Genomic DNA, 15282 nt, shown 5'->3' with positions numbered 1-15282 from the left:
CTGTACTTTCGCTGGGCCTAATTCTCTTCTAGATAATTATCTCCCCAAACATAAGAGAGGAAGTGGGCTTTATATCATTCTTTATTACTCTTAGGGCCATCCTTTATTTTTCTAGGTCACCAAAAGAAAACTCTGAAGTTGTATCAAGTATGTGAATCAAAACATTAAGTAGTCTGTATATTTTTTTCTTTCCGTCAGCACTGCCTAGCACAGTCTCTGCCGCAGTCAGATTCAGAAAAAATGTGCTGAATGTGTGCCTGTCCATTTAAATATTTATTTATTTATCTATCTATAAATATGTATTTATATGGACAGGCACACATTCAGCACATTTTTGCCGGGAAAGTCTCCCCATGGACCTGGTGTTAGGATGTACTTTCTGCCTGCATCAGCTAAGATGCCCGTGGCCGGAGCAGGCTCTCTGTGGAAGGGAATGTTTGTGTCTCCTGAAGGCATCCAGCCTCTGACTGGTTCAGAGGTGGCAGCTAAATGCTGCAGATGCCCTCTGCGTGAGCGACTCTTCCCCACTTGAATCTCCGAATTTCAATGAGAAATTCGAGGGCAGAGATGAGGTCTTAATCCTTCACTCCATGAAGGTCTCGGCCTAAACTGTGACCCCCCAGCCCAACCCCAAAGCGGCACACACCATTCATCATTATGTCCTTATTCTACTTCGTACTTCTTCATGGCACTTAACGCCCCCATGACATCATGCTACATATTTATTGGTTTACTACTCAACTTCATGACTAGTTTATAATCACGTCAGGACTGGGTGTTGGTCTGTTTTGTTCATCACTGTTGCACCTGGATCAGTGTCTGGCACTTAGTAGGTTCTCGGGAAATATTTGCCAAGTGAATGCATCTTTGCATCCGCTGACCTCACACTACCTGTCACGCCCCAGGCACTAAATGAATGTTGAATAAATGAATTTTATAGTAGTCCCCTCTTCCCCTTCATGAAGGGAGACTAAAGAGGCTATAAATCATTATCATTATTAAACGTCCCAAATGATCAGCCAACAGAAAATACAAGGATAAATTACTCACAAGTAAATTCATGAGGACAATTGGAACGAACATGGTGAACACAATAAGGTGTGCAAAGGACAGAAGTGGATACGCCAATTCATTTCTCAAATACGGTTCTAAGAAGGCATCATGATAATTGATGTCTCCTAACATCATGCTGAAGGTCTGCATTATAGAAAGCAACGGAGAGCTGAAAGCATCCTGAGAAAAGACAGCAAGGTGAAAATGAAATGCAAAATGCATATAATGAAAAAAATGTTTCCTGGAGAGTGAAACGATAAAAATCACATTTAAAATACCTTTTTTTTTAAGTCATAAGAATATAGCTACTGAAATACAGTGATAAGAACTACTAATAAACTGGAGGTAAAGTCATCAAAAACATCTTTTCTGCACATATAACAAATCATCATGCACTAGACATAAACTTTTTTGACAATGGAAAAAGAGTCATTGAGTAAGACTATACTTTTTCCTGTAATGAAAATCATGTGAATGCTATTATATCAGATAAAAAAATATTCAAATATTGTTAGGGTATTATGAATTTTCTACACCATTAAGATTTAAGTATAAATATGTATCCCCAATATTCACAGCAACAAAATCAATGACTCATGCAAATACCTCACCTGTATACTCAGGAGGACATAAAAGCTGAGTCCAAAAGCCACAAGAAGGAAGACAAACACAACTGTAGATTTCAACAGCGTTTTCATGATCACCTCCAACATCACGATAAAAATTCCACAATTTTCAAATCTAGGGACATTTTAACAATTACAGTATTTATTCACTTTTCTGCTCAAACTGTATTTCACTCAGTGTCATTAGTTATCAGGCACCAGGTACTAGGTTTCACAGATGAAATAATCAAGGCCGGTTACTTTCAAAAAGAGACATGAGAATTCATGAATAGTCAAGTCTTTATTTTCAAACTGTCAAACTGCTTTGTTTCTTTTTTTTTTTTTTGTCTTTCTAATGTTTATCTTGAATTGTTTGTCCACTTGACCACTGGACATTACTTCAGCCAAAGTAGGAGAGAAAAATCACAGCGTCCCAATATCAAGTAATGCTACTAAACGCTTGATGGAGTAGAGAGAGGCGTTGTGTGATGCATCCAGGGGAGATGGATTCAATGAGCTCACGTCCCCGAGGGCACCTATTCCTGGGCACAGGCCTACGTTCACCATCCCCACCGCTTCCTGAGGTTTCCCTTCTCTCCCCCAGCTACCGACACTGTGAGACTTTCGGGTAGATAACAGGTGTGTCACCTGCCACTAACATGTACTTTTCCTTCAGCAAAGACATCTTGTTAAAAGGGGGACTCACAAGATTTTAAAGCTGAAAAGGACGTCAGAGTTCTCAGAAACTCGGAGATGTCCCAGAGATGTCTAGCAACTCGCTAAAGTCACTGATGGTGACAAAGCCCGGGGGGTGGCAGTACCTGAACCCATCTTGAAGCCTCTTGCCCTCCAGGCCACTGCTTCTCCCCCCATCCCGTGTCCTCTCCTACATCCCCAGAGCAGCGTGCTCAGGACGCAGCAGTGCAGACCACATGGTGGGAAAAGCAGGTTCCTGGAGATGGAAGGACTTAGGGGAAATGCCTGCATCCTGACTTAACTAGCTGAGCTCTCCAGCCAGTCACTTATCTCAGTGCTGCAGCTTCTCTGAAACACTGCGAGTAATAACATTTACCCCTTAGTATTGTAAAGGTTACGTGAAATAACGTATTTAACTCAATTTAGCGATTGCAGGAGGTAGTGGAGCTTAGCCCTTATTTCCCCTCTAGGATTCGATTTGTTGGGCTTACTTTTTCTCTTATGTCATTATTACTCCCCATACCTGTCACTTCATTTTGATTGTTTTATCTGAGATAAATGCTCACCAAACTACCAGGTAAAATAAGAATAACCAATACTTTTACTCCCATTTCCTTCCCACATTTAATCTACATTTGTCTAGACCAGTGGTTCTTGATCCAGGGTGATTCTGTGGCCCAGAGGATGTTTGGTAATATCCGTGGACACATTTTTTGCTGTCACACTGGGGAGAAGGGGTTGCTACTGGTGTCTAGGGGGTAAAGGCCAGGGACGCTGCTAAACATTCTGCAGTGCACGGGACAGCCTCCCACAACAAAGAATTATCTGGCCCCAAATTTCAATAGTGCTGAGGTTGAGAAACCCTGGTCTACCCTCTGAACTCCAAACCTTCCTCCCCTTTTCCTTAATAGTATACAAAAGATATCTTCACAGTCTAAAGCAATTGGAAAAGAAATAAGCCAGTGATAAACTCATGATACTTATAATAGTTCTTATTTTGATATTAAACCTGCCTAAAGGATGTACAAGTCGTTCAAGCTGGTTTTACCTCTGAAGATACAATAAGAAGTTCATCCAATAGAGGTATATAGCAATTGCTCCACATTGCCACTGCACATAAGCTGGTATACTGACGAACAAGGGTGACACAAAAATGATGCTTGTTGTGTAGATAATCCATTCAACTGCATTGTTATTATCCAAAAAGTAATTCCTTTTCTGGGGTTGAAAAGAATGAAGAATTACCACATGTAGAGACTAAGACCTGGCATCTTATGGATGGTTATATATATGTAACCAGTAACAAGATTTTTCTGGCATTGCAGCTGGAGAGAACTTTATGCTTGGTATTTCCGGTCTTTACATTCATCAAGCTATGTGGTTTTATTCTGACATATATTGTTTCAATAATATTTTAGCAATTAATTTATGTTCTGCATATTAAAATATTTGCAACTTTGGAGATATAAAACGTACTGTGTACCTGCTGGAAAATTTGGGCCACTTCCTTGCAATATCCAAATATACTTGATAACAAGACTAAAATCATACAGATATTTATAGTATAGGAATTCTGAAACAAAAAAGGGTCAAAGACAAACAGTTATGAAGGATCTAAAATAAAACACTTTTCTTCATAATTTTCACTATTAAATATTTATTTTGTTTTTCTTCGGTTTCATTGCTACAAACTGTCCATTTTTGCTTTAAACAGAAAATCATCGTGATGCCAACATAAAGACAACACACTCATTTCATAATGTCTTTATTAAGAGAGGTTGCCAATTGAATTCTAAAGGAATACAAATCTGTAGATCTATATAATATTAACTGTGATAAAATACACATAACAAAAAATTTGCCATTTAAAAAATTTTACACATTTACATTTTAAAATGTACAATTCTGTGGCATTAAGTACATTCACAATGTTATGCAACTCTCACTATTACGTAGTTCCATAACTGTTTCATCACCTCCAAATGGAAACCCTATCCCCAACTAAGCATCACTCCCCTCTTCCCACGATCCCTGGCAGCCAGAAATTTGCTTTCTTGTATACCTATTTTAAAGTTTTATACTTCAGCATCCAAGCTAGCCTCTCGTACATGTCAATTCCCTTTAAGTTAGTTTACGAGCTCATTTACTGACCTTTGTATTTATATTCCCTCTCATTCTACACAGGATTTTAGGAGGAATTGCTACATATATGAATTCTATAAGCTATTTGTATTAAGCAAAGTCTTGCTATTTCAGATTTATTACGAGGTTAGTATTTCTAAAGAAAAAAGCCCACACTTTTGAAAATCCTTTATTTTAAAAAGTTGAAATATAAAAACCAATTGAAAATACCTTGGTGTCTAATATTTCTGAATGGTCACTAGTTTCATTGATGATTCCAGTTGAGTTGAAAGCCATACCTGGTCTGATACTGACAACAAGAAAGGTCATAGGCAGGAGACCAAGACAGTAAGATCCTAGGTTCATAACATGGGCTCTAAACCCATAAGCCAACCTACAAAACATAAGCAAACCATAACTGAGTAATTTCAACCCCAAATATTTACTTAAGATGCCTGCAGAAAGAGTAGTTATAGTCTCTCCTGGAAATGTATCTGAAATTCACTGAACTTTAAAACCAAGAAGATCCTGGAACTCACCTTTTTCATTTTCAGAAGAGGAATCACAGCTTCCTAGGAAATCATGACTTACTTAAAATCTCTCACCGACTAATGGAAGGAACTTCAGCTCATATCTTCTGACTCCAAGTTGAATGCTTTTCCCAGGAACACACTTGTTACTTCACTGTCTGCTAAACTGCAGGGCCCAGGCATGCTTCTTCATATTTTATATAATGATCCACCCCCCAAATATTTCATTTAATGCCAAAGATAAATAATATCAACATTTTTAATACCAAAATTTGCCTTTGACGTATTTCTTTTTCAAGATGTAAAACATTAAAGTAATAAAATATTAAGATACCATTAAAGATAATTACTTAGAAGACCTTTAATAAATTTAATGAAGGCTTCATTAAAAAGAAACACTACTTAATACCCACCATTTCATAAGTAAATATTCTTTACACACAGGGTGATTGAGAAGCTCTATGCGGTTATGTTGTACCATTGCCTGAGAAATGAGGAAAGATCAATAAAAACACAAATCACGTTAAACTCTTGAGTATATACTCAGCTTTTTTGTTTGCTGGTTTTATAATTTTATTTTGGTACATCAAAACAACACTTGCTTATTTTAGAAAATGTGAAAGATCAAAAAGTATATCAAGAATATATTTCTTCAAAAAAAAAAAAAAAACGAGCTAGAGAGGACCATTTTATATAGATGCTAAAATGCTTTGCATAGAACAAATGTGAGCGTCAGTTGCCATCACCAGCCTTATGGGCATAAAATCCACATGCCTCTGCTTCCTTCACACTCCAAGTCCCCAGTAAGCCTTCTCGATTTCACTTTAGGTGACGGCTGGTACCATGGTCTATACCAAAGGCTTCCATGTAGTGAGATGAACAAATTTAAACTTAACGAAAGTTCCTAATTCGTCTAGACCAATGCTGTCTGATAGAACTTCCTGCAGTGATGGAAATGTCTATATCTGTGCTGTTCAGCATGAGAGCTACAAACCACATAGGCTCCCGAGTGCTTGAAGTGTGGCTACTGCAAATGAAGAAATGAATTTTTAACTTCAATTTTAATTAATTTTACTTTAAGTAGTCACATGTGGCTCCATTGCTATATTAGGGGGAACAGATCTATATCCTTGATTCCTTTATCACAATTTGCCAATCCAACCTTCAAATATGTTTTCTTTTGCGTGCACATGCGTTTACATGTTGCTGATATTTACACAAGCCTGGGCTGCCATTCCACATGGCAAAACTTTGTTGAAACTAGTAGCTGCTGTGCTTTTAGGCCAGGAGCCCACTCATCTGGTACCCGTTTCCTCTGCAGTTATCTGAGTTTGAGGCCCCTGGTGTACACTGACGTAGGTCACCTGCACAGCTTTCATTGCTTCATCTGCCAGGAATGTAAAAGCACTCGTTAGAATAAGAGCTGGTTTGGAGCCAGTCTCTTGGGAAATTTGGGTCCAAACTGTGTGTTTAGGGCCCACTTTCAGGTTGGGTTCACTCTTCCAGAAGGATCTAAGAGCTTCTGAGAGGTCAGAGTTTACCCTGGAGCCCAGTGGTTGGCTGAATTTGGAATGTATGACTGTAAATGTCACCCCCTGCATTTTCCTGTGGTTTAGACTGTTGGAAACTCTTAAATATGTATGTCTATATTGAGATGGAAGGAGCTGGGAGCCAATGCTGATGGTCAGCCTGTGCTGTCCATGGTTTACTGGATTCTGGGTTGGGCAGGTTTAACATGACCATTAGGACTAAAGTGATCAAGAGTGTGGAACTTTAAGGGCACCAAATTATAGCAACTGTAGAAAATGACTGCTTTCTCTAGTAAAAAATAAAGAGTTAGGTCACATGGCAGACACAGTCATCAAACTATAAATCTGGAATTCTCTCCAGGCTCCTTCCTGGAACTATCATACCAAAGCATTACAGAACCCGTGTATAAACTACGTGGATAAGGAAAACACCGGACTTACATTGAGGGTTGAAAGAGGCTCGTATGTAACATCCTGTACAGGTGCTACTTTTTCAGTGAATTCTAATGGACATTGAAGATATCTGAAATTATACTCGATCTGTAGAAGATACAATTTTTTAAAATTACAGTCTAGCATAGGCCCCCAAAGTAGTTCTTAACACATCAACTATGCAAGCCTATAATTCTGCTGAAAATTAAGTGATTCAAATAAAGTTGAGTCATTTCACCTGAAGAAACGTAAATTAAGTCATTCTGTATAAATTTCAAAAAATAAATGTCCTGGCAGGCTATTTGAATGCTTTCTAACTCACAGTCATGGAAAAAGATGACTTCTCTAAAAACCACTTAGATCTTTTAGAATTTCATTCCTCAGGCAATATTACCCAAGAAAATATAAAGACTAGAAACACTCCTAAATAATGCTATTAGAAACAATTAAAATACTGGGAGAAAACTGGAGATCTAAGGAAAAAATTCCCTCATAAGTAGATGATATAATAATATGAGAAATGAAGACATTTACCATCTTTTGAGATTCTGGAACTCTAGTAACATTATTTTTAATATTCCTTAAACAACTATAATAGAATAAACTTTAAGTTATTGTAATAAAATAAACTTACGTGGTAGTCTTGGGAGGACTTGTCTTCTGTGGAGGGCATCATGCAGAAATCTAAAAGTACCTTAGAGAGAGAAAAACCGGCTACGATATTGCGCAGGAGGCTAGATACGAGATGGAATTTGATCCCATTTCTAAAAGAATACCCAAGCTATTCCCTTCCCTGTCTTTTGCTTCTTGCACCTCAAAGATAAACTATAATCTAAGTCACTCAGGAACAAGGTCTAAAACATAAAGTGTTACATGTACCACTGCTGCCTCAGAAATACTGAGTGATTCAGAAAAATATCATGCACTTGAGAATAAAATTGCATTTACTAAAATTTATGTAAGAAATATGCCATCAGTTTTGCCTAAGACGAGATGTTTTTCTGGGTTTCTAGAAAATATATAGATGACTGAGGACACCTTTGCTCAGCATCTTCTAGTGATAACTTACTGTCCCAGTCGAGACCTTTAGCCAAGCCCTGGGGTCTTCCCACGGTCTAGGTCCCCTCCTCTCTATCGCTCGAGCCTGGAGTACTGTGTCTGCTTCTGCACCTGGCTTACTGAGCAACCCTGACAAAGCACACATCCAGAGTGGCGTGGACAGGGCAGTGGGCCATCGGTATTATAACGAGAAACAGTTGAAGGCCCTCTAGATGCTCAATTAAGGGAGAAAACACTTAGGAGTTCAGCATTAGATCCGCCCCTAGGAAGTGTAGGGACAAATATTTTGCGGGGTCCCTGTCTACTACATAAACAAATTGAGTCACCCCAAATCGGTGTGCTGGGACCTTTCTGGTGGTGCCCAAATCACGCTCCTGAGAAAGAAATTCTGCCGAGTCAGACTACCCTCCTGGAACCGGATGTGGACTCAAGGCCCCAGGTGACCCCATCAGCGTGTCCCTTGCTCCTGGGGCATCTGGTTGACCCCACCTACAGGACACAAGGGTTAGGGTTAGCACCTTGAAGGGGAGACACAGGGACCCAGGCCCCACTGGAAGGGTACCTCTATCCTGGCTGGTCTCAAGCACCAGGTCAACTTAAAAATCTCCAGGAAGTCTCTCTCTGTTGGTGACCAGGCAGCAGTACTGGGGGTCATAATAGATGTCATGGCAAAGAAAGGCAAGACCAATCAGTAGTGCTGTGCAAGGCAGAACTGGAGGCGGGCCTGGCTGTTACAGCTGGTGAGCTTTGTGATAACCAGCACAGGCAAAGTGAAGGCTGGGCTGCTGGGGGAGGGGAGGGGAGTGGGGGAGGGATTGTGCACATTATTCAAATGTGTGATGTGATGCTGAGCTAGAAGACTCTTCATTTCCCCTAGTTAAAAGAATATATTCCTCATCCTAAAATAATACCAAGTCATTATAGAACACTAACTAGAGAATATACAGCAACATGAAGAAGAAAAGAAAAACCAAATCATAATCACAGCTGTGATAACTCTTATTAACATTTTGGCATTTTGGTATAATTTCTATGTTTTCCATATGTGAATATTTCTAACATACTTTTTTACTATTCTTCATGATGTTGCAGGAAACATCGTTGCACGTAAATCTGTTTATACGTCTGATTATTCATGAGGACAGACTCCAACAACTGGAATTACTGAGTGAGAAAGTCTGAGATCATTTTCAATCCTGAATGTTTATGTGCCCTTGATGAGATTTATGCACCTAAAATGCTAATCTATGAACTGAACTGGCTCCAATTTCCATTAGACATCCTAAAGAAGAAATGCACATGAAGCACTTAGCACATTCTAAGTGCTTACTGAATAAATAAAAATAGTGTTAGTAGTAGTAGTAGTACTAATAACCACATAAACAGTAGAAAAATAGTAAGATATATCATATGTGCCAGTTGCTATCCTGAACAGTTTTTACATTTTATCTCTAATTTTTGTAATCACTTTGCAAGATCATTATCAGCATCACTGTTTTAGAGATAAAGAAAATAAAAAATGAGGCTCAGAAAGCTCAGAGAAGTGAAATGACCCACCTAAAGCAACAGAGCAACAGGCAGAGCCAGGACTAAATCCCAGGGCCACCAGGCTCCAAATCTGGTCCTCTGTCCCCTGTGTCCCTTTGTTTCACTGCCTCTTCCAGTATTTGAATATATTTTTCCCTCTAAGTGAAGGGAAAGTCATTGAAGTCATTCCTTTTTTCTTGATTATTCTATATCTGTGCCAATCCTCAAATCCCAACTTTCCCAGGAGGTCTTTTATCTGCATCCTTCACGTGCCCGAGAGCTCATGCGTATTTGACTTGTAGTTGGTTTCAAGTCATGTGCTGGGTATGTGTTTAATCTAGCATAGAGTCACACATTCAGAGGCCCACAGAGGCCAGGCCAATAGTGTAAATGAATGAACTGTACCAGCCTAAGAGCTCTCTCCCTTTGTTCTTGAAATGTTGGCTCTCCTTGTACCGGCTTTTATCTTCACAGTTTGGGTAGGGGCATTCATGGAGAAATCTCCCTCTACTATGAAGAAAGCAATTGCACAAGAATGGGAATATATGGTAACCAACACTAGGCATGAGAGCTGAGTATCTGAAAGGAAGAGGTGTGGTCTGTCAAATGGGAGAGCTCGTGCCCAGCTAAAGGAAGCCGCTGATACTCAGCCCCGTGATTCCTGCCTCGTGAGGAGGTAGGCTCAATCATCAGATCTTCTGATTTTTATAGAAAGCTAGATACCTGGATCTTTAAGGGAAGCATCCTGGTTTTACATGTTCGCAACTAATGAATGCAAATTTGAAACAATAACATGCATGCCAAAAGCCCGCACATCTAGAGGCATTATTCAGCCAGTAACCAGCACTAGTGGTCTCTGCTCTGGACTTGGATTGTTTGAATAAAAAATCTGTTTAACATATTTTCCTATATTGCACATAACCACTAATAGGATTTTTTAATCCAAGTAGGTCCTTCTCAAATACTCGTTGGCTAGATTCCCTTATAGCATATATAAAACTAGAAACCTTACTTTAAAGATGGAAATTACTATGTTTAGGTTGTGATTACAACAATAAATCCTCACATTTTATTATTTGCCAAGCATATACCCAGAAGGAGTTTTGTTTTGAGAGCTTACTTTCATGCATTCAGGGAGGTATTCTACCATTTCCAGGATTGGACATCTATTGCTTGGAGAATAATGACTAAAAACCTTAAGACATTCTTCCCATCTGTAAAAAAAAATAATAAAACAAACACAATTCTGAATCCTCCTGTTGTGTGCAACAACAAAGCTACCAGTTGAAATTCAAGATTATTATCTTTAGGAGAAACTGAATTGGTTCCAATGGAATCAATATGTGAACCAAGATCAATCCAATAGAGTCCTTGTCCGTTAATGGAAATGAAATGTGGCCAAATTCTGGGATGGCTGTTATAATCACTGTTCTGTCTCTTTACCCAAATGCCTTCTCAAGAAAGCGAGTTTTTACCTTGTTTTCCTCCTGAAGTCATGAAATGGTATGTACTTTCAGAGCTGGTCATGCCAGATAGAGGTACCCACATGTACATACATACAACAGCAACATAGCACGTGATACTTTACATTTAATCCAGGTATACATCATGTATTGAATTAAACTAAACTACAAAATAACATGTATCAAGTACATTAATAAACAGGGGTTCTGTCAGAACACTGCAGATTTGCCCATTTCTTTATTGCCATCCAGTTGGACAGGATAAGATGTTTATGATACCAAAAATGAAATAAATCTATAACAGGAAGTAAAAAGAGCCCATTTATCTTTAAGATCCTATCTTTGTAATAGGAGGCTAGTTCTAAAAATGACCCAGACAAATTTTCTGTTAACCCTACCGGTAAAATCCATCTAGGATATCTGTATAATCAACAGAAACTTCGGGTTGCCCACTTGCATTGACTAGTGTTTCAAAGGAAGGATCGACCAGGGGATCTGGAGACTGCCTGCGCTCCAAAACACAGGCTCGGTCTGCCTTGAATATGAGATTATTCACCTCTGCCTCCACTACTGGGTGACACTGGGCCCTGGTGCGTATCCATCTGTGATTATATAGAATGGTTTATGTTCAAGACATGGGACAAACTACTCTCCACCTTCATCGTTAAAACTCCTTAGAGTATGGTTTAAAAACCCACAACCGCAAATGATCATGGGTTAAAGGAAATTCCCTTTGATGGCACTGGTAACAACACAGATTTACCGTGGAGAATATTTTCACCAATGTCCACTTTTGGGGTTTCCGTTGGCAGGAGAGCATCAGGCAAGTTCAGGTGGGGCAGGGCAGAGTTTGCCTGGCAACAACCATGGTGCCACACACTACACACACCTGAACCCTGTGAGCCTCACAAGAGTGCTGTGAAGGTGGTCTGTACTCCCATGACTTAGAAATGGAAACTGAAGATCAGAGAGGTTAAGCAACATATCTGTTGTTACCCAGAGTTCACTAAAATTTGTATGTAAACAACTGACATTTTAAGATGTTGATTGACTTTTTGGGTCTGTCTCCTAAAGCAAAGGAAATAAAAGCAAAAATAAACAAATGGGACCTAATTAAAGTTAAAAGCATTTGCACAGCAAAAGAAACCACTGACAAAACAAAAAGACAACCTACTGAATGGGAGAAAATATTTGCAAATGATATGACTGATATGGGGTTAATACCCAAAATACATTAACAGTTCATATAACTCAACATAAGAAAATAAACAACCTAGTTAAAAATGGGCAGAAGACCTGAATATACATTTTTCCAAAGAAGACATACAGATGGCCAACAGGCACATGAAAAGATGCTTAACATCGCTAATCATCAGAGAACTGCAAATCAAAACCACACTGAGATATCACCTCACACCTATCAGAATGACTACCATCAAAAAGAACACAAATAACAAATGCTGGCGAGGATGTGGAGAAAAGGGAATCTTGTACACTGTTGGTGGGAATGTAAATTGGTGCAGCTACTATGGAAAACGGTGTGGAGGTTCCTTAAAAAACTAAAAATAGAACTACAATATGATCCAGCAATTCCACTCCTGGGTATACATCCCAAGAAAACAAAAACGCTAACTCAAAAAGATACCTGCACCCCAATGTTCACAGCAGTATTATTTACAGTTGCTAAGATACAGAAGCAACCTAAGTGTCCATCACCAGATGAATGGATAAAAAGATGTGGTATGCACACACACACACACACACACACACAGACACACGTGCAATGGAATACTACTCAGCCATAAAAAAGAATGAAATTTCACCATATGCAACAACATGGATGGACTTGGAAGGTATTATGCTAAGTGAAATAAGTCAGACAGAGCAAGACAAATACTGTATGATACCACTTATATGTGGAATCTAAAAAATAAAACAAATTAGTGAATATAACAAAAAAGAAAGAGACTGACAGATATAGAGAATAAACCAGTGGTTGCCAGTGGGGAGAGGGAAGGGGGGGAGGGGCAAGATAAGGGTAGGGGATTAAGAGATACAAACTACTGTGTATCAAATAAATAAGCTACAAGGATATATCGTACAACACAGGGAATAGAGCCAATATTTTATAATAACTATAAATGGAATATAACATTTAAAAATTGTGAATCACTATGTTGTACACCTGAAACTTACGTAATATTGTATATCAACTATACCTCGATTAAAAAAAAGAAAAAAGGAAAAATAAATAAATAAAAATGTTGATTGACAGCTGAAACTTTTATTCTTTTTCTCCTTCTGCTTCCTCGCGTATTGAGAATAATCCATGATGCCAGAGGACACTAAACAATGGTGGAATCGGCTGCGTACCTTTTGTTCCTGACGGTCGTGAGAACCACCTCCTTTCTCTTATTGTGAATAGCAGTGTGCAGGAAGGAGGCCTGCTGCTTGTTCAGGACGATGTCGGCGTCGTACCTCAAGAGCAGCGCGACGGCTTTGGCGTGGCCCTCCCTTGCCGCAAAGTGAAGCGCGGTATTCTTTCAGAGAAAACAGAACACGGACTATCTGGTGACAGTGGCTACTCAGCCTTTGGCTGTTTTATTGCTTTGTTTCATTGTTGAATTGCTCGAAAGAAATTATTAACAAAACTAACTATTTAATACCAAATACACAAAATTTAAAACTGGCCTTCAGAATCAAGCTTCAAAATAATGAGTTCATAGTACAAATTGTGTGTGTGTGTGTGTGTGTGTGTGTGTGTGTGTGTGTGTGTGTGTAGGGTGAGGGTGGGAGTGTGTGTGTGCATATGTGAATTCCAAGCAGTTTGTTTTGCTTCTTTTTTGCAGTGGGATGATTCCACAAGGACAGAGGACAAGCTTTCAGAATACGGATATTGAACACAGAAGAAAATACTTCGGGGAGATTTATCATCTAGTAGAGCAGTGGTTTCCAGATTTTAGGTTTTCACAGGCTTGTAAAAGTTTTTTTTTTAAATCAGAGATTGATACAAGGTTGCCAGTCTTTAGTTTTGCCACATAAAGACATTTTAAAAAGCAATGACATTCCTCTAGCTCTGTCATTTTGTGAAAGAATGTACATTTCAATACACACTCTCCAAAAAAGGAGGAAGAACATCATAGTGGAATAAAGGACAGTCTTTCAAATCAAATACACTTAGTTTGAGGGAAAACTTACCCCTGGCCTCTTCATTTCCCTCGGTTCACCAGGGAATGGTGAAATTTTATCAACGATCCACACGGGCCATGGGCGGGCCTCTGCGAGACTTACCAGGTGTCCTCAACTAGCACCCATCCCTTGGTATTGTCTCCTTATTCTGTTCCCCTTTGACTCTTTCCTCACTAAGGGTCTGCATAGTAAGAACTCAATACAAGGCTACAAATAGGGTAAGGAAGGGAAGAGGGTAGCTAAGAAGGTCTCTTGCAGTGTTGGAAGTTTCTTCTATGCTAAGATTTGGGGTAGGTATGAGAAACACAGTACGTACCCCTTCTTCATCTAGCCGATCTGTGCACTTCATGTTAGTGTCAAGAATGACCTTCATGGTCTGCGTGTACCCTCCCAAGGAAGCGTGATGCAAAGCAGTCCAGCCATTGTGGTCACTGTTAAAGAGGTAAGAAAAAACGTGTGCATTTACTTTACAGATGAAAGGTGGGAAGGGATACTGCCCATTTGAAGGTGGGTCTGATGATCAACAAAGCATATCTGAGATATCTGAGTTCTAGCAACTAAATATGTATTACATATCTATTAAAAAATGAGCTAATTGCAAGCCTAATTGGATGAAGGTAGTTAAAAGGTACAAACTCTTAGTTATAAGATAAATAAATACTAGGGATGTAATGTACAACATGATAAATATAATTAACACTGCCATATGTTATAAACTAAAGTTGTTAACAGATTAAATCTTAACAGTTCTGATCACAAGGAAAAAAATTTTTTTCCTTTTTTTGGTATCTGTCTGAGATTAAGGGTGTTCACTAAACTTACTGTGGTAGTCATTTCAGATGCATATAAGCCCAGTAAATATGCTGTACGCATTAAAATTATATGGTGTCAATTATATCTCAATAAAATTGGAAGGAAAATAAATAAATAAAAGTATATAAACACATTATCAAATATTTGGGGTGGCTGAAACTAGAGTCAGCATGTCTGTGTCATACATATTTCTTTTTCAAGGCTGTAATGTACTTATACAGATTATTTTAAATCTTGCTTTATTCTCTCATTGAATATCGTATCA

The 15282-nt window shown here is 38.8% G+C and overlaps 1 protein-coding gene across 1 annotated transcript in view; it reads right to left on the bottom strand.

Annotated features, from left to right (window-relative positions):
- Window positions 1–15282, bottom strand: part of TRPA1 (transient receptor potential cation channel subfamily A member 1) — a 58534-nt gene that overhangs the window by 8147 nt on the left and 35105 nt on the right. Inside the window, exons 14-24 of the mRNA XM_059901727.1 lie at window positions 14521–14635; window positions 13389–13555; window positions 10673–10766; window positions 7601–7660; window positions 6976–7074; window positions 5419–5489; window positions 4707–4869; window positions 3838–3927; window positions 3403–3572; window positions 1665–1794; window positions 1051–1233 (exon numbers count right to left, since the gene is read on the bottom strand). Coding sequence (XP_059757710.1) covers window positions 1051–1233; window positions 1665–1794; window positions 3403–3572; window positions 3838–3927; window positions 4707–4869; window positions 5419–5489; window positions 6976–7074; window positions 7601–7660; window positions 10673–10766; window positions 13389–13555; window positions 14521–14635 — 1342 coding nt within the window. The remainder of the gene's footprint in view (window positions 1–1050; window positions 1234–1664; window positions 1795–3402; window positions 3573–3837; window positions 3928–4706; window positions 4870–5418; window positions 5490–6975; window positions 7075–7600; window positions 7661–10672; window positions 10767–13388; window positions 13556–14520; window positions 14636–15282) is intronic.

This window comes from Balaenoptera ricei, chromosome 17 (genome assembly GCF_028023285.1).
Source record: "Balaenoptera ricei isolate mBalRic1 chromosome 17, mBalRic1.hap2, whole genome shotgun sequence".
NCBI classification, from domain to species: domain Eukaryota; kingdom Metazoa; phylum Chordata; class Mammalia; order Artiodactyla; family Balaenopteridae; genus Balaenoptera; species Balaenoptera ricei.
This window is presented reverse-complemented; position numbering and strand designations above follow the sequence as displayed.